The sequence below is a fragment of the Brienomyrus brachyistius genome, chromosome 2 (genome assembly GCF_023856365.1).
Source record: "Brienomyrus brachyistius isolate T26 chromosome 2, BBRACH_0.4, whole genome shotgun sequence".
NCBI classification, from domain to species: domain Eukaryota; kingdom Metazoa; phylum Chordata; class Actinopteri; order Osteoglossiformes; family Mormyridae; genus Brienomyrus; species Brienomyrus brachyistius.
Window position 1 is genome coordinate 42,841,991 of NC_064534.1, and position 17,466 is coordinate 42,859,456.

A 17,466-nucleotide genomic window follows, 5' to 3' on the forward strand; every position below is an offset into this window, starting at 1 on the left:
TTTTACACACCGTTTTACTCTAAATACTGCCTGGTAATTATAGCTGCTGTAAGCTGTTCGTGCCTTTATTCCACCAGGGAGCGATCTTCTCACAAATTTGAAGACTGTCACTCCCCATTCACGTTTTACACTGTTAGCCCGGATTTAGTTTCTACTTAAATATTAAAGCATTATATACTAAAAAGAAAAAGTTTGATGATATCACTTCATAATTTTAAGTATATTCTACTAATTTGTTGGCATAGTCCAATGTGCAAATAATGTGAAGTACAATAAGCTTAAATTGAAAAGTTATTTAACAGACCACACCTCTTCTTCCCAATTGTGATAACTGCCTATTAACAGAGTAATGAGCAGTTGCTCAAGGTATCAGTGTGTGTGTGTTTTCCTTATTTCAACAGTCTATATTGCAGCCTGCTCTTACACAGACATATAATACAAAACAAAAACAGTCTAAAACTGATTTTTTTGTTGCGGTTGTGTGGATTCAAACACCGCTGGCGAGGAACTGGAAGGTGAGTTTAACTCCCTCAGTTGTAAAAACTTCATTTAAACTTTCGTCATTTCGACGGAAATTTTTAGACACTGGCTAATTTACCTGGCTGTGCAATGTATATTTACCTAACTGTGGGGGGGAGGGTTTTGGGGGCAGCGGTGGAAACAATTTTTTAACATTTACCGGTTCGTTGGCTTTTTTTATCCACAACTAATCGATATCTAATGCTAGTGTAACCCAGCCTTAGATTGAGCTACGCATTAATATGTTCATATTATTATTTTTCTTTTTTTGTGAGTATTCCCCTTTCAGAATTGAGGGAGTGTCGTAAACAAGATGCAGCGTTACGGCAGCTGGTTGTCATGGTACTCCTAGTGGGGATTCGCGGGCTTCGCCTTTAGGCTTTCACCTGGCCGGCTGCAACCGTTATTTTTTCCAAGAAGATAGCGGGAACACATGCGCCTGTTTTACGCGGTTTACCACGGCCTATTGTATCTGGTAAGTTCCTTTAAGACAACATAAGCGAATATGTATCTTAAGATGTGTATGTGACTTAAAATGCCCTATATTAAAGCTAATTCGCCGTAAACTAGCAAAATAATAAATGTGATGTCAGTGTTCAGACTTTTCCAGTCTGTTAGGTTTCTTAAGGTAAATGTTGTTAATGTTTGCTCATTTGCAGGGAAAATAAAGAGAAATTCTTAGAGTTAAGTCTAAAGACACCGATTAAATAATGGTTTGGAAGTGCAAGTATTGTCCTTTTAGCTGTGAAAAAAGAGCACAATTATTTAAACATTACAGGCTAAAACACGGAGGTTATACCAGAACCGAGCCTTTTCCTTGTTTACATCAGGAATGTCTGTGCACATTTAAATCATTAAATGCACTAAAAGTTCACCTGTCCCGCATTCACACAAAAACTCCAGATCAGCAACAAAGTACAGATATACCAACTAAGTTTAGCTGTCTGTCGTGTGGATTTACAGAGTCTTGTTCAGAGAGTGACTTTTTCACTCACCTGCATCGTGCACATCTAAAAGTAAATCATAAAGTCAGATGCCCTTATGAAGACTGTAATTTTGAAAGCAGTGTTTACTCCACCTTCAAAGCACACAAGAGTAAAGTACACAAACAACAGATCTCAAAGAGGTTTAAATCAGAAATTGTTGGTGACAATATTATAAGCCATGACAGTAATGCTTCACAAGAGCAGATGTCAGATGATGATATTGAGGACACACAAGAGTTGTCTGAGGTAACTGAATGTGATCTTCACGATTTAGAAAAACAGCTTGAGCACAACTTGGCATCTTTACTACTAAAGATGCACACTGTTTTGCACATACCAGAGAGTGCAGTGCAAGATGTGATAGAGCAGCTCTGTCAAATCAATAAGCTCTCACAACCACTTGTACAACACAGAGTCAGGGGCATATTAAACAAATATTGTGCTGACATGGATGAGACTGTTATTAAAGAGATTATCAGTGCTGTGTCAGAAAGTAACATGATGACACATTGTTCCAAAGATGGACCTTTAGGAACTGCCAAAAAAAGAGCAGCCTATGTGCGTAGAGAGTTTCCACTGGTAAATCCAATTGAATATGTTGTGGAGAAAGGCAAAAAAACTCTTGCATATGTTCCTATTGTTCCTATGCTACAGAAGTTGCTTAACAAAACTGATGTTTTAGACAAAGCTATGTCAGAAAAAGTACATGTCCCTCAGGAATTCAGATCATATACTGATGGGCAATACTTTACTGAAAATCCATTTCTTGCAAAAGATGAGTTCACAATTGCTCTTGTACTTTACATTGATGACTTTGAAGTCGCCAATCCTCTTGGAACATCAAAGCTTAAACACAAGATGTGTGCAGTATACTGGGTTATTGCAAACATACCTTCAAAATATCGGTCAACCCTCAGCTCTATCCAACTTGCTCTACTGTGCAATACCTCCACAGTCAAGGAGTGTGGTTATGCAAAAGTTTTCCAACCTCTGATCTATGATCTAAAATTATTGGAGCAGAATGGCGTTTACCTGGAGCAACTAGGTGCAAGTGTGAAAGGTACAGTCTTGTATGTTGCAGCTGACAATCTTGCTGCCCACTCTCTTGCAGGTTTCCTGGAGAGTTTTACTGTCGACAAGTTCTGCAGATTCTGTTTGGCAAGCAGTAGAGACACTCAACAACAAGAGGTATGTTCTGGTTTCTTTCAACTCCGAGACAAAGAGTCCCATGACAGGCAGGTGCAGGATATCAGAGAGGACCCTGGAATGACTCGAGCTTATGGTGTGAAAGGAGCATGTCCTTTAACTGAGAATCTTGAGCACTTTCATGTGGTCAGTGGGTACCCTCCTGACATCTTGCATGATATTTTGGAAGGTATTGTTCCAGTTGAATTGTCCCTGTGCCTTACAGACCTGATAGGCAAGACTTATTTCACCCTAGATATGCTGAATCAGGCCATCAGGTGTTTTAAGTACTCATTTAGTGACAAAACAGATCGACCTCAGGTTATTGGAAAGGGATTTTCCAGTAAGGGGACCATTGGTGGAAATGGCCATGAGAACTGGTGTCTCATAAGGCTCCTTCCATTTCTCATTGGTCACTGTGTCCCTGAGGGTGACAACACTTGGGAAATTCTCATGCTGCTCAAAGATATTACTGAGCTAGCTGTAGCACCAAAGCATACAGAAGAGACGCTTAACTTTCTGGACTGTAAGATAGCAGAGCACAGGCACTTACTGCAGTCAACATTTCCAGAGTTTCGTTTAAGGCCAAAACATCACTTTGTGGAACATTATCCTCAGCTGGTAAGGAAATTTGGTCCCCTGTCTGAGGTTTGGACAATGCGGTTCGAGGGGAAGCATAAATTCTTTAAGAGGGTAATTCGCACTGCTCAGAACTTTAAAAATGTTGCCACGACACTTGCTACAAAACACCAGAAGGCAGTCAGTTACCATCTCGATTGTAGCTCATTTTTCAGACCATCAGTTGAGATGTCAAAGGTTACTCCAGTTTTGCTTGCCACCTTCCCTCACAGTGTGCAGACAGCAATTGCTCAAAACTTTACAACACCAGAGTCGGTGCTTGAAGCTGCATCTGTCAGTGTAGATGGAATCAAGTATCATCCAGGCATGATACTGTCTTCTGGGTCATGCTCTGGTCTGCCTGCATTCGTCCAGATTCACAAGATTGTTGCAGTTAATGTAGAGATTCTATTTGTCTGTCACAAATTGGCCGCATGGTACAGGGAGCATTTGAGATCTTACCAACTTCATTGTGATAGTGTTACTTCTATGTGTGTGTTGAAGATGTCAGATTTAAATGATGTCCTCCCATTATCAGCATACATGGTACAAGGAGAGCTTATGGTGACACTGAGACGATTTGTAATTTGCTAAACAGCTGTCTGTCTTTTTTTTTTTTTCTTTTAATTTTTCAGATGGCCATGGAACAGAAATTAACAATGCGGGTTATCATCTCCGAGGGTGATATAAGAAAGATGACAATGAACCCTCGACCATACATACTTGAAGATTTGATTAGCTGGCTCAAAGGCACTCTCCAAACAAACTACAATTTTACCTTACAGTACCAAGATCCTGAATTTAACAATGAATTATGCAACCTCACAGACTTGTCTGAGCTCCCAGATAAACCAACGGTCAAAATCATCCCTATCATTGAGCTTGTACCAGTCCCTGGAGGTTCTGAATTATGTAGTGACACAGGCAGCCAAGCAGACACCGAGATCCTGTCCATCTCTTTGGATAGAAGTTCTCAGTGGCCAGCGGTATTTGAAATTCCAAAATTTCAAGTCGATGTAGATTATAGACTACGCCAAGGTAACCTGCAGTATTTCAGGGATGCAACCTTTCTTAAAGTCACAAAAGAACTAAAGCATGACATACTCGAGAAATTGGCTGAGACCATGTATGCATTTAAAGCATACCCAACAAAGGAAGATTTTGAGACTGTTGCTAAGGCTTTAGTGCAAACACACCCATGCCTTAAAGAAACTGGGTCACACTCTGGCTGGAATGGTTGGAAGAATAGCCTTAAGTTCAAAATGGGTAATTATAGAACCAAAATGCGGCAGCTGGGTCGACTTGATGTTACTGTCAATGGTGGCAAGCGAAGAAGTGACACTACAAATGGCGATCCTGCAAACACACAGATCAAGAAGCCAAAGAAAGGGGAAATAAATTTCCTGCCTGATTTTCCAGAGGGGATGACTGACCAAAACATGGAAGTAGCTCGTGAGGTTCTGGTCAATGAAATGATGAAGACAAAGCCAAGGGAATCCCTGGTTAAGAAAGAGATGGATGTGACGTTTGCTTTTCGCAGAAAGGAGATTGTCAATGAGAAGCCTGCCATCAGCCAGGTGGTGCATCGTTGGCCAGCTCTTTTTACAGAAAATCAGGTTTGTGTTTAGTGTCTACATATCATGTAGTGTTGAGTGTGTCAGATTAAAACAGTGTGAACATTGACTGATGCATTGTTTGCCATGTTTCAGGTTTATTATGAATTTGGCAGAGTGGTAGGGAAAAATCTCAGAGAGAACTTCTTGGATGCACTTGACAATTTGTCTCCAAGCCTCATGGACCTCTTCAAAAAGAAGAAAGGCCTTACTGGTCAGCTTTTGGCTGAACTTTTATACCAGACAAAGGTAAGTTAACATATCTACATCAGTCCTGTTTTCCTATGAAGCTTTTCCTCCTTATCCTTTTTGTTTCTTGTCTAATTTTTCTCTCCCCCTCTTTGCTCTTCTCTATTTCTCCCTCTTCTATTCATTTTCTACACCTTTTTTTACCTCTGCATTTTCTATTCTCATAATTTTATCTCCTATTTCCATTAAATTTTTTCCTAATCTCTTCTTGTAATTTCTTGTAAATTACAGTCAGTATCCTTATAAAGTGTTTTATTCCATGTCCACTATCGTCTAGACAACTGAGCCAACAGACGTCAGATGCCTTTGTCTTCGGGGACTGCCGGTCACCTTGGGTGATGATCCTTCTGCCTTCTTCAAGACCTGCTTTGTAAGCATATTCATTTTTATACATGTTGCAGATGCATGTGAGGGGCCGTGCAAGCACACACACTCACACACACACATACATTCTCCTCTTGCACACATTCTCCTCTCTCTCACACACACACACATTCTGCTCTCTCTCTCACACACACACACACACATTCTCCTCTCACACACACATCCTTCTCCTATCCTCCTCTCCTCTGAGAGGAGAATGTGAGTGTGAGAGGAAAATGTGTGTGAGTGCCAGAATGAATTATGGCTTGCACGGCCCCTCATAAATGCATGTTCTTTGTTTTTATTTTATTTTTAAACCATTAATCCGCACTACTATGTGCTACAGATTTATTCAGTTTTTCAGACTTGGAGTTTTTTTTATTTATTTTTACCATAAAATTGTCTGTATGTTTAATCAGTGGCATGAAATTAACTGAAAAAACTTGGCTGAAAAAAATTGGGTTCAGTTAACATTAAATATTTTGCTGTAATTGTACAGTGAAAAGGAAGCTGAACAAGCCAGGCCTCATATCTTGTATGAACAGAGTGTCTTTTACTAATATATCAGTGTACAGTGTTTATTCTTAGGGTATTTGTATTGTTAACACTTCGAAAATGTTTGTGCTAACTAACACACGATTGTACATTTGTTTCTCTGTAAGGACACAGCTGACAATGACTTGTACAGGCAAACTCCAGTGGGATTGCTTTTCATTGGTGAAGAGAACCTTAAGCTGAACCCATCCAAAGTGGGAATCATCTTGGAAGGGAATGTGGTGATGGATGATCTGGCCAACCTTCCTCAGGCCTTCTATGTCCTTTTTGGACTGATATATGCCCTGCACCTGGACTATCCCAGATACATGAAAAACACTTTTTGCTTTGTTCAGCAGGTGATGTTTAACCTGGGTAAAAGTGAGCTGCCACCAAAAATTCAGACTCTGAAAAACCAACTTGCAGTGTAAAGAGGTGTTGTTACACTATTTCTCCAGATAGGAGAAAGATTGTTTGTTCTTTTAGAAAAGGGACTTATTTGCACTGTTATGCACTTTTTTCTATTTATGTAATTGGACTGGCACTGATATGTCTGGTTTTGATTCAGATTAACAAACCAAAAACTGAGGAAAACAGTTTGCAGTGTTAAGTGGTGTTCTTAATTGTTGCACCTGATACCAGGTGCCTAGTTTTATGTCGTGCTTTTAGAAAAACAATCTGTTGTGTATGTTCACAATAAAGCATTTTACCCCTAACCGGGGTGTTTTCAACAAATGTTTCATCTGATTTCTTGACCTGAATAACTATTTATAATCCACCAGATTAAAAACTGAAATAATAATTTAATGATAATAACTGAATAAGTAAGCTACAACTAGGTATTTGGTACATTATACTTAAGATATTAAGTGTATTAATTGTGCAAAGAAGTTAACTTAGCAAAACATGTCAAGTTAAATCGATTTTGAATTGAGTGTAATGTACTTAACATTTTCAGTGAAATGAACTTAGGTTTTCATTACAAATTACTTATTTTTTTAAGGCAACCGGTTTCCTCAAATTTTTAAAGTAAATTCAACTTATCCGGGTTTACAGTGTAGAACTTATTGTTAATAATAAAGAGACAGCTTTTTACACACAGTTTTAAACAAAGTACTGATATAATTCCTCTTCAACTCACCGCTTTGTTTTCTATGCAAAAACCACTTCGCCACAGAAGACTCGATATTATTGGCATAGCAAGGTCTGCTCTTCTCCTCCTTTCAAAACTTGCTAAAAGCTGTATTTAAAAGAGCAGGTTGGCCGGGGTAATTCACACCCTTCAATGCCAGCTTAATGTTTAGGTTAGTGGGAATCACAGAGGAATTAGGGATGGAAACTTCTTTGCTGGTGGTAGAAGCGGTCTGGTGAATTTTTAGAGAGAAGAGGCCGTCGATGTTTCAATGTAGAAAATTGTTCTGGCTGCAGCCTGCAGTATGGACTTCTTGGTGTGTGTAGCTCCCAGTGTTCTGACAGCGCGACGTTATGGGGAAGCATGTGATTCAGCAGCTACCAGTGGGCTTCGTGCGGCGGAGATTTTGTGGCTGTTAGCGGAGTTGATAACAGAAGGTCATTAAGAGAAGCCTGCATGCGGTAGGCAAAGGAGTAATGTTTGCCGGCGGGGGACGTGCGGCGATTAACCTGTGCGGTAGTGAAAAGGAGTTAAAGAGAAGGAAGTGTGCGGATGCGGAAAGAATGGAATAATTGTGGTAGGCTGCCGGCTGAGTAGTTTGGTGAATGTTTGGTGTGGTTCCGGCACTGCCGATTGGATGGTGGGGCTGCAGTGTGAGTCAGATAAAAAAAAAAAAAAAAAAACAGGAGTAGGATCCAATGAGACTAACTGGCATGTATAGACGCGTGTAATGCAAAAGGGCTATTTTTGGTAGCATCTCTCGCTTATGGCCATACCACCCTGAACGCGCCCGATCTCGTCTGATCTCGGAAGCTAAGCAGGCTAGGGTTTGGTTAGTACTTGGATGGGAGACCACCTGGGAATACCAGGTGCTGTAAGCTTTTCTCACTTTTACTTTATACAGGGGGCGCTCCACTTCACGATTAATTTAAATGTATCACTCCCCTTCCATTTTACTATTTTATATATTTCTTTTTTCTCTCATTCATAAAGGCAGCTTTTACACACCGTTTTACTCTAAATACTGCCTGGTAATTATAGCTGCTGTAAGCTGTTCGTGCCTTTATTCCACCAGGGAGCGATCTTCTCACAAATTTGAAGACTGTCACTCCCCATTCACGTTTTACAACTTATTGTTAATAATAAAGAGACAGCTTTTTACACACAGTTTTAAACAAAGTACTGATATAATTCCTCTTCAACTCACCGCTTTGTTTTCTATGCAAAAACCACTTCGCCACAGAAGACTCGATATTATTGGCATAGCAAGGTCTGCTCTTCTCCTCCTTTCAAAACTTGCTAAAAGCTGTATTTAAAAGAGCAGGTTGGCCGGGGTAATTCACACCCTTCAATGCCAGCTTAATGTTTAGGTTAGTGGGAATCACAGAGGAATTAGGGATGGAAACTTCTTTGCTGGTGGTAGAAGCGGTCTGGTGAATTTTTAGAGAGAAGAGGCCGTCGATGTTTGAATGTAGAAAATTGTTCTGGCTGCAGCCTGCAGTATGGACTTCTTGGTGTGTGTAGCTCCCAGTGTTCTGACAGCGCGACGTTATGGGGAAGCATGTGATTCAGCAGCTACCAGTGGGCTTCGTGCGGCGGAGATTTTGTGGCTGTTAGCGGAGTTGATAACAGAAGGTCATTAAGAGAAGCCTGCATGCGGTAGGCAAAGGAGTAATGTTTGCCGGCGGGGGACGTGCGGCGATTAACCTGTGCGGTAGTGAAAAGGAGTTAAAGAGAAGGAAGTGTGCGGATGCGGAAAGAATGGAATAATTGTGGTAGGCTGCCGGCTGAGTAGTTTGGTGAATGTTTGGTGTGGTTCCGGCACTGCCGATTGGATGGTGGGGCTGCAGTGTGAGTCAGATAAAAAAAAAAAAAAAAAAACAGGAGTAGGATCCAATGAGACTAACTGGCATGTATAGACGCGTGTAATGCAAAAGGGCTATTTTTGGTAGCATCTCTCGCTTATGGCCATACCACCCTGAACGCGCCCGATCTCGTCTGATCTCGGAAGCTAAGCAGGCTAGGGTTTGGTTAGTACTTGGATGGGAGACCACCTGGGAATACCAGGTGCTGTAAGCTTTTCTCACTTTTACTTTATACAGGGGGCGCTCCACTTCACGATTAATTTAAATGTATCACTCCCCTTCCATTTTACTATTTTATATATTTCTTTTTTCTCTCATTCATAAAGGCAGCTTTTACACACCGTTTTACTCTAAATACTGCCTGGTAATTATAGCTGCTGTAAGCTGTTCGTGCCTTTATTCCACCAGGGAGCGATCTTCTCACAAACTTGAAGACTGTCACTCCCCATTCACGTTTTACAACTTATTGTTAATAATAAAGAGACAGCTTTTTACACACAGTTTTAAACAAAGTACTGATATAATTCCTCTTCAACTCACCGCTTTGTTTTCTATGCAAAAACCACTTCGCCACAGAAGACTCGATATTATTGGCATAGCAAGGTCTGCTCTTCTCCTCCTTTCAAAACTTGCTAAAAGCTGTATTTAAAAGAGCAGGTTGGCCGGGGTAATTCACACCCTTCAATGCCAGCTTAATGTTTAGGTTAGTGGGAATCACAGAGGAATTAGGGATGGAAACTTCTTTGCTGGTGGTAGAAGCGGTCTGGTGAATTTTTAGAGAGAAGAGGCCGTCGATGTTTGAATGTAGAAAATTGTTCTGGCTGCAGCCTGCAGTATGGACTTCTTGGTGTGTGTAGCTCCCAGTGTTCTGACAGCGCGACGTTATGGGGAAGCATGTGATTCAGCAGCTACCAGTGGGCTTCGTGCGGCGGAGATTTTGTGGCTGTTAGCGGAGTTGATAACAGAAGGTCATTAAGAGAAGCCTGCATGCGGTAGGCAAAGGAGTAATGTTTGCCGGCGGGGGACGTGCGGCGATTAACCTGTGCGGTAGTGAAAAGGAGTTAAAGAGAAGGAAGTGTGCGGATGCGGAAAGAATGGAATAATTGTGGTAGGCTGCCGGCTGAGTAGTTTGGTGAATGTTTGGTGTGGGTCCGGCGCTACCGATTGGATGGTGGTGCTGCAGTGTGAGTCAGATAAAAAAAAAAAAAAAACCAGGAGTAGGATCCAATGTGACTAACTGGCATGTATAGAGGCGTTTAATGCAAAAGGGCTATTTTTGGTAGTGTCTCTCGCTAACGGCCATACCACCCTGAACACGCCCGATCTCGTCTGATCTCGGAAGCTAAGCAGGCTATGGTCTGGTTAGTACTTGGATGGGAGACCACCTGGGAATACCTGGTGCTGTAAGCTTTTCTCACTTTTACTTTATACAGGGGGCGCTCCACTTCACGATTAATTTAAATCTATCACTCCCCTTCCATTTTACTATTTTATATATATATTTTTTTTTTTTTTTTTCTCTCATTCATAAAGGCAGCTTTTAGAAACCGTTTTACTCTAAATACTTCCTGGTAATTCTAGGTGCTGTAAGCTGTTCGTGCCTTTATTCCACCAGGGCGCGATCTTCTCACAAACTTGAAGACTGTCACTCCCCATTCACGTTTTACAACTTATTGTTAATAATAAAGAGACAGCTTTTTACACACAGTTTTAAACAAAGAACTGATATAATTCCTCTTCAACTCACCGCTTTGTTTTCTATGCAAAAACCACTTCGCCACAGAAGACTCGATATTATTGGCATAGCAAGGTCTGCTCTTCTCCTCCTTTCAAAACTTGCTAAAGCTGTATTTAAAAGAGCAGGTTGGCCGGGGTAATTCACACCCTTCAATGCCAGCTTAATGTTTAGGTTAGTGGGAATCACAGAGGAATTAGGGATGAAAACTTCTTTGCTGGTGGTAGAAGCGGTCTGGTGAATTTTTAGAGAGAAGAGGCCGTCGATGTTTGAATGTAGAAAATTGTTCTGGCTGCAGCCTGCAGTATGGACTTGTTGGTGTCTGTAGCTCCCAGTGTTCTGACAGCGCGACATTTTGGGGAAGCATGTGATTCAGCAGCTACCAGTGGGCTTCGTGCGGCGGAGATTTTGTGGCTGTTAGCGGAGTTGATAACAGAGGGTCGTTAAGAGAAGCCTGCATGCAGTAGGCAAAGGAGTAATGTTTGCCGGCGGGGGACGTGCGGCGATTAACCTGTGCGGTAGTGAAAAGGAGTTAAAAAGAAGGAAGTGTGCGGATGCGGAAAGAATGGAATAATTGTGGTAGGCTGCCGGCTGAGTAGTTTGGTGAATGTTTGGTGTGGGTCCGGCGCTGCCGATTGGATGGTGGGGCTGCAGTGGGAGTCAGATAAAAAACAAAAAAAACAGGAGTAGGATCCAATGTGACTAACTGGCATGTATAGAGGCGTTTAATGCAAAAGGGCTATTTTTGGTAGCATCTCTCGCTAACGGCCATACCACCCTGAACACGCCCAATCTCGTCTGATCTCGGAAGCTAAGCAGGCTAGGGTCTGGTTAGTACTTGGATGGGAGACCACCTGGGAATACCAGGTGCTGTAAGCTTTTCTCACTTTTACTTTATACAGGGGGCGCTCCACTTCACGATTAATTTAAATCTATCACTCCCCTTCCATTTTACTATTTTATATATATATATATTTTTTTTTCTCTCATTCATAAAGGCAGCTTTTAGAAACCGTTTTACTCTAAATACTTCCTGGTAATTCTAGGTGCTGTAAGCTGTTTGTGCCTTTATTCCACCAGGGCGCGATCTTCTCACAAACTTGAAGACTGTCACTCCCCATTCACGTTTTACAACTTATTGTTAATAATAAAGAGACAGCTTTTTACACACAGTTTTAAACAAAGTACTGATATAATTCCTCTTCAACTCACCGCTTTGTTTTCTATGCAAAAACCACTTCGCCACAGAAGACTCGATATTATTGGCATAGCAAGGTCTGCTCTTCTCCTCCTTTCAAAACTTGCTAAAAGCTGTATTTAAAAGAGCAGGTTGGCCGGGGTAATTCACACCCTTCAATGCCAGCTTAATGTTTAGGTTAGTGGGAATCACAGAGGAATTAGGGATGGAAACTTCTTTGCTGGTGGTAGAAGCGGTCTGGTGAATTTTTAGAGAGAAGAGGCCGTCGATGTTTGAATGTAGAAAATTGTTCTGGCTGCAGCCTGCAGTATGGACTTCTTGGTGTGTGTAGCTCCCAGTGTTCTGACAGCGCGACGTTTTGCGGGAAGCATGTGATTCAGCAGCTACCAGTGGGCTTCGTGCGGCGGAGATTTTGTGGCTGTTAGCTGAGTTGATAGCAGAGGGTCGTTAAGAGAAGCCTGCATGCGGTAGGCAAATGAGTAATGTTTGCCGGCGGGGGACGTGCGGCGATTAACCTGTGAGGTAGTGAAAAGGACTTAAAGAGAAGGAAGTGTGCGGATGCGGAAAGAATGGAATAATTGTGGTAGGCTGCCGGCTGAGTAGTTTGGTGAATGTTTGGTGTGGGTCCGGCGCTGCCGATTGGATGGTGGTGCTGCAGTGTGAGTCAGATAAAAAAAAAAAAAAAAACCAGGAGTAGGATCCAATGGGAATAACTGGCATGTATAGAGGCGTGTAATGCAAAAGGGCTGTTTTTGGTAGCATCTCTCGCTTGCGGCCATACCACCCTGAACACGCCCGATCTCGTCTGATCTTGGAAGCTAAGCAAGGTAGGGTCTGGTTAGTACTTGGATGGGAGACCACCTGGGAATACCAGGTGCTGTAAGCTTTTCTCACTTTTACTTCATACAGGGGGCGCTCCACTTCACGATTAATTTAAATCTATCACTCCCCTTCCATTTTACTATTTTATATATATATTTTTTTTCTCTCTTTCATAAAGCCAGCTTTCAGAAACCGTTTTACTCTAAATACTTCCTGGTAATTCTAGGTGCTGTATGCTGTTCGTGCCTTTATTCCACCAGGGCGCGATCTTCTCACAAACTTGAAGACTGTCACTCCCCATTCACGTTTTACAACTTATTGTTAATGATAAAGAGACAGCTTTTTACACACAGTTTTAAACAAAGTACTGATATTATTCCTCTTCAACTGACCGCTTTGTTTTCTATGCAAAAACCACTTCGCCACAGAAGACTCGATATTATTGGCATAGCAAGTTCTGCTCTTCTCCTTTCAAAACTTGCTAAAAGCTGTATTTAAAAGAACAGATTGGCCGGGGTAATTCACACCCTTCAATGCCAGCTTAATGTTTAGGTTAGTGGGAATCACAGAGGAATTAGGGATGGAAACTTCTTTGCTGGTGGTAGAAGCGGTCTGGTGAATTTTTAGAGAGAAGAGGCCGTCGATGTTTGAATGTAGAAAATTGTTCTGGCTGCAGCCTGCAGTATGGACTTCTTGGTGTGTGTAGCTCCCAGTGTTCTGACAGCGCGACGTTTTGGGGAAGCATGTGATTCAGCAGCTACCAGTGGGCTTCGTGCGGCGGAGATTTTGTGGCTGTTAGCGGAGTTGATAACAGAGGGTCGTTAAGAGAAGCCTGCATGCAGTAGGCAAAGGAGTAATGTTTGCCGGCGGGGGACGTGCGGCGATTAACCTGTGCGGTAGTGAAAAGGAGTTAAAAAGAAGGAAGTGTGCGGATGCGGAAAGAATGGAATAATTGTGGTAGGCTGCCGGCTGAGTAGTTTGGTGAATGTTTGGTGTGGGTCCGGCGCTGCCGATTGGATGGTGGGGCTGCAGTGTGAGTCAGATAAAAAAAAAAAAAAAACAGGAGTAGGATCCAATGGGACTAACTGGCATGTATAGAGGCGTGTAATGCAAAAGGGCTGTTTTTGGTAGCATCTCTCGCTTGCGGCCATACCACCCTGAACACGCCTGATCTCGTCTGATCTCGGAAGCTAAGCAGGCTAGGGTCTGGTTAGTACTTGGATGGGAGACCACCTGGGAATACCAGGTGCTGTAAGCTTTTCTCACTTTTACTTTATACAGGGGGCGCTCCACTTCACGATTAATTTAAATCTATCACTCCCCTTCCATTTTACTATTTTATATATATATATATTTTTTTTTCTCTCATTCATAAAGGCAGCTTTTAGAAACCGTTTTACTCTAAATACTTCCTGGTAATTCTAGGTGCTGTAAGCTGTTCGTGCCTTTATTCCACCAGGGCGCGATCTTCTCACAAACTTGAAGACTGTCACTCCCCATTCACGTTTTACAACTTATTGTTAATGATAAAGAGACAGCTTTTTACACACAGTTTTAAACAAAGTACTGATATTATTCCTCTTCAACTGACCGCTTTGTTTTCTATGCAAAAACCACTTCGCCACAGAATACTCGATATTATTGGCATAGCAAGTTCTGCTCTTCTCCTTTCAAAACTTGCTAAAAGCTGTATTTAAAAGAACAGATTGGCCGGGGTAATTCACACCCTTCAATGCCAGCTTAATGTTTAGGTTAGTGGGAATCACAGAGGAATTAGGGATGGAAACTTCTTTGCTGGTGGTAGAAGCGGTCTGGTGAATTTTTAGAGAGAAGAGGCCGTCGATGTTTGAATGTAGAAAATTGTTCTGGCTGCAGCCTGCAGTATGGACTTGTTGGTGTGTGTAGCTCCCAGTGTTCTGACAGCGCGACGTTTTGGGGAAGCATGTGATTCAGCAGCTACCAGTGGGCTTCGTGCGGCGGAGATTTTGTGGCTGTTAGCGGAGTTGATAACAGAGGGTCGTTAAGGGAAGCCTGCATGCGGTAGGCAAAGGAGTAATGTTTGCCTGCGGGGGACGTGCGGCGATTAACCTGTGAGGTAGTGAAAAGGACTTAAAGAGAAGGAAGTGTGCGGATGCGGAAAGAATGGAATAATTGTGGTAGGCTGCCGGCTGAGTAGTTTGGTGAATGTTTGGTGTGGGTGCGGCGCTGCCGATTGGATGGTGGTGCTGCAGTGTGAGTCAGATAAAAAAAAAAAAAAAACCAGGAGTAGGATCCAATGGGACTAACTGGCATGTATAGACGCGTGTAATGCAAAAGGGCTGTTTTTTGTAGCGTCTCTCGCTTATGGCCATACCACCCTGAACACGCCTGATCTCATCTGATCGCTGAAGCCAAGCAGGGTAGGGTCTGGTTAGTACTTGGATGGGAGACCTCCTGGGAATACCAGGTGCTGTAAGCTTTTCTCACTTTTACTTTATACAGGGGGCGCTCCACTTCACGATTAATTTAAATCTATCACTCCCCTTCCATTTTACTATTTTATATATATATTTTTTTTTTCTCTCATTCATAAAGGCAGCTTTTAGAAACCGTTTTACTCTAAATACTTCCTGGTAATTCTAGGTGCTGTAAGCTGTTCGTGCCTTTATTCCACCAGGGCGCGATCTTCTCACAAACTTGAAGACTGTCACTCCCCATTCACGTTTTACAACTTATTGTTAATGATAAAGAGACAGCTTTTTACACACAGTTTTAAACAAAGTACTGATATTATTCCTCTTCAACTGACCGCTTTGTTTTCTATGCAAAAACCACTTCGCCACAGAAGACTCGATATTATTGGCATAGCAAGTTCTGCTCTTCTCCTTTCAAAACTTGCTAAAAGCTGTATTTAAAAGAACAGATTGGCCGGGGTAATTCACACCCTTCAATGCCAGCTTAATGTTTAGGTTAGTGGGAATCACAGAGGAATTAGGGATGGAAACTTCTTTGCTGGTGGTAGAAGCGGTCTGGTGAATTTTTAGAGAGAAGAGGCCGTCGATGTTTGAATGTAGAAAATTGTTCTGGCTGCAGCCTGCAGTATGGACTTGTTGGTGTGTGTAGCTCCCAGTGTTCTGACAGCGCGACGTTTTGGGGAAGCATGTGATTCAGCAGCTACCAGTGGGCTTCGTGCGGCGGAGATTTTGTGGCTGTTAGCGGAGTTGATAACAGAGGGTCGTTAAGAGAAGCCTGCATGCAGTAGGCAAAGGAGTAATGTTTGCCGGCGGGGGACGTGCGGCGATTAACCTGTGCGGTAGTGAAAAGGAGTTAAAAAGAAGGAAGTGTGCGGATGCGGAAAGAATGGAATAATTGTGGAAGGCTGCCGGCTGAGTAGTTTGGTGAATGTTTGGTGTGGGTCCGGCGCTGCCGATTGGATGGTGGTGCTGCAGTGTGAGTCAGATAAAAAAAAAAAAACCAGGAGTAGGATCCAATGGGACTAACTGGCATGTATAGACGCGTGTAATGCAAAAGGGCTGTTTTTGGTCACGTCTCTCGCTTATGGCCATACCACCCTGAACATGCCCGATCTCATCCGATCTCGGAAACCAAGCAGGGTAGGGTCTGGTTAGTACTTGGATGGGAGACCTCCTGGGAATACCAGGTGCTGTAAGCTTTACTCACTTTTACTTTATACAGGGGGCGCTCCACTTCACGATTAATTTAAATCTATCACTCCCCTTCCATTTTACTATTTTATATATATATATATTTTTCTCTCATTCATAAAGGCAGCTTTTACACACGTTTTACTCTAAATACTGCCTGGTAATTCTAGGTGCTGTAAGCTGTTCGTGCCTTTATTCCACCAGGGCACGATCTTCTCACAAACTTGAAGACTGTCACTCCCCATTCACGTTTTACAACTTATTGTTAATAATAAAGAGACAGCTTTTTACACACAGTTTTAAACAAAGTACTGATATAATTCCTCTTCAACTCACCGCTTTGTTTTCTATGCAAAAACCACTTCGCCACAGACAACTTGATATTGTTGGCATAGCAAGGTCTGCTCTTCTCCTCCTTTCAAAACTTGCTAAAAGCTGTATTTAAAAGAGCAGGTTGGCCGGGATAATTCACACCCTTCAATGCCAGCTTAATGTTTAGGTTAGTGGGAATCACAGAGGAATTAGGGATGGAAACTTCTTTGCTGGTGGTAGAAGCGGTCTGGTGAATTTTTAGAGAGAAGAGGCCGTCGATGTTTCAATGTAGAAAATTGTTCTGGCTGCAGCCTGCAGTATGGACTTGTTGGCGTGTGTAGCTCCCAGTGTTCTGACAGCGCGACGTTTTGGGGAAGCATGTGATTCAACAGCAACCAGTGGGCTTCGTGCGGCGGAGATTTTGTGGCTGTTAGCGGAGTTGATAACAGAGGGTCTTTAAGAGAAGCCTGCATGCGGTAGGCAAATGAGTAATGTTTGCCGGCGGGGGACGTGCGGCGATTAACCTGTTCGGTAGTGAAAAGGACTTAAAGAGAAGGAAGTGTGCGGATGCGGAAAGAATGGAATAATTGTGGTAGGCTGCCGGCTGAGTAGTTTGGTGAATGTGTGGTGTGGGTGCGGCGCTGCCGATTGGATGGTGGTGCTGCAGTGTGAGTCAGATAAAAAAAAAAAA

At 42.4% G+C, this 17,466-nt stretch overlaps 1 protein-coding gene and 8 non-coding genes across 11 annotated transcripts; all 9 read left to right on the plus strand.

The window, feature by feature from the left end:
- Window positions 1–58: 58 nt before the first annotated feature.
- On the plus strand, window positions 59–6,840 carry LOC125715183 (sterile alpha motif domain-containing protein 3-like). Of its 3 annotated transcripts, XM_048986501.1 has the most exons (7): window positions 59–515; window positions 809–994; window positions 2,617–2,693; window positions 3,944–4,924; window positions 5,018–5,170; window positions 5,448–5,540; window positions 6,196–6,840. In XM_048986501.1, exons 4-7 carry the CDS (start codon window positions 3,944–3,946, stop codon window positions 6,496–6,498), a joined length of 1,530 nt encoding a protein of 509 aa, XP_048842458.1. In that variant the 5' UTR covers window positions 59–515; window positions 809–994; window positions 2,617–2,693; the 3' UTR covers window positions 6,499–6,840. The 3 variants fall into 3 exon arrangements, with proteins under 3 accessions (XP_048842458.1, XP_048842451.1, XP_048842448.1); XM_048986494.1 differs by having other exon boundaries at window positions 59–994; XM_048986491.1 differs by lacking the exons at window positions 59–515; window positions 809–994 and having other exon boundaries at window positions 2,168–2,693.
- A 1,121-nt stretch (window positions 6,841–7,961) lies between these two features.
- LOC125735310 (5S ribosomal RNA) lies at window positions 7,962–8,080 on the plus strand. The gene has a single exon (XR_007394608.1). It is a non-coding gene; the product is annotated as a 5S ribosomal RNA (ribosomal RNA).
- Window positions 8,081–9,159: 1,079 nt separating this feature from the next.
- On the plus strand, window positions 9,160–9,278 carry LOC125735311 (5S ribosomal RNA). Its single transcript, XR_007394609.1, has one exon. It is a non-coding gene; the product is annotated as a 5S ribosomal RNA (ribosomal RNA).
- Window positions 9,279–10,355: 1,077 nt separating this feature from the next.
- On the plus strand, window positions 10,356–10,474 carry LOC125737150 (5S ribosomal RNA). The gene has a single exon (XR_007396416.1). It is a non-coding gene; the product is annotated as a 5S ribosomal RNA (ribosomal RNA).
- Window positions 10,475–11,559: 1,085 nt separating this feature from the next.
- On the plus strand, window positions 11,560–11,678 carry LOC125737079 (5S ribosomal RNA). The gene has a single exon (XR_007396345.1). It is a non-coding gene; the product is annotated as a 5S ribosomal RNA (ribosomal RNA).
- A 1,086-nt stretch (window positions 11,679–12,764) lies between these two features.
- On the plus strand, window positions 12,765–12,883 carry LOC125735879 (5S ribosomal RNA). The gene has a single exon (XR_007395163.1). It is a non-coding gene; the product is annotated as a 5S ribosomal RNA (ribosomal RNA).
- Window positions 12,884–13,958: 1,075 nt separating this feature from the next.
- Window positions 13,959–14,077, plus strand: LOC125735865 (5S ribosomal RNA). Its single transcript, XR_007395150.1, has one exon. It is a non-coding gene; the product is annotated as a 5S ribosomal RNA (ribosomal RNA).
- Window positions 14,078–15,158: 1,081 nt separating this feature from the next.
- Window positions 15,159–15,277, plus strand: LOC125736807 (5S ribosomal RNA). The gene has a single exon (XR_007396075.1). It is a non-coding gene; the product is annotated as a 5S ribosomal RNA (ribosomal RNA).
- Window positions 15,278–16,352: 1,075 nt separating this feature from the next.
- On the plus strand, window positions 16,353–16,471 carry LOC125733517 (5S ribosomal RNA). The gene has a single exon (XR_007392861.1). It is a non-coding gene; the product is annotated as a 5S ribosomal RNA (ribosomal RNA).
- The last annotated feature ends 995 nt before the right edge of the window (window positions 16,472–17,466 follow it).

Bases quoted from the DNA above. Each gene is read 5' to 3' on its own strand.
- LOC125715183 (XM_048986491.1), top strand. From the start codon at position 2,196: ATGTCAGAAAAAGTACATGTCCCTCAGGAATTCAGATCATATACTGAT. The intron at 4,925-5,017 runs GTTTGTGTTTAG...GCCATGTTTCAG, and splicing joins CTCTTTTTACAGAAAATCAG to GTTTATTATGAATTTGGCAG. The intron at 5,171-5,447 runs GTAAGTTAACAT...ACTATCGTCTAG, and splicing joins AACTTTTATACCAGACAAAG to ACAACTGAGCCAACAGACGT.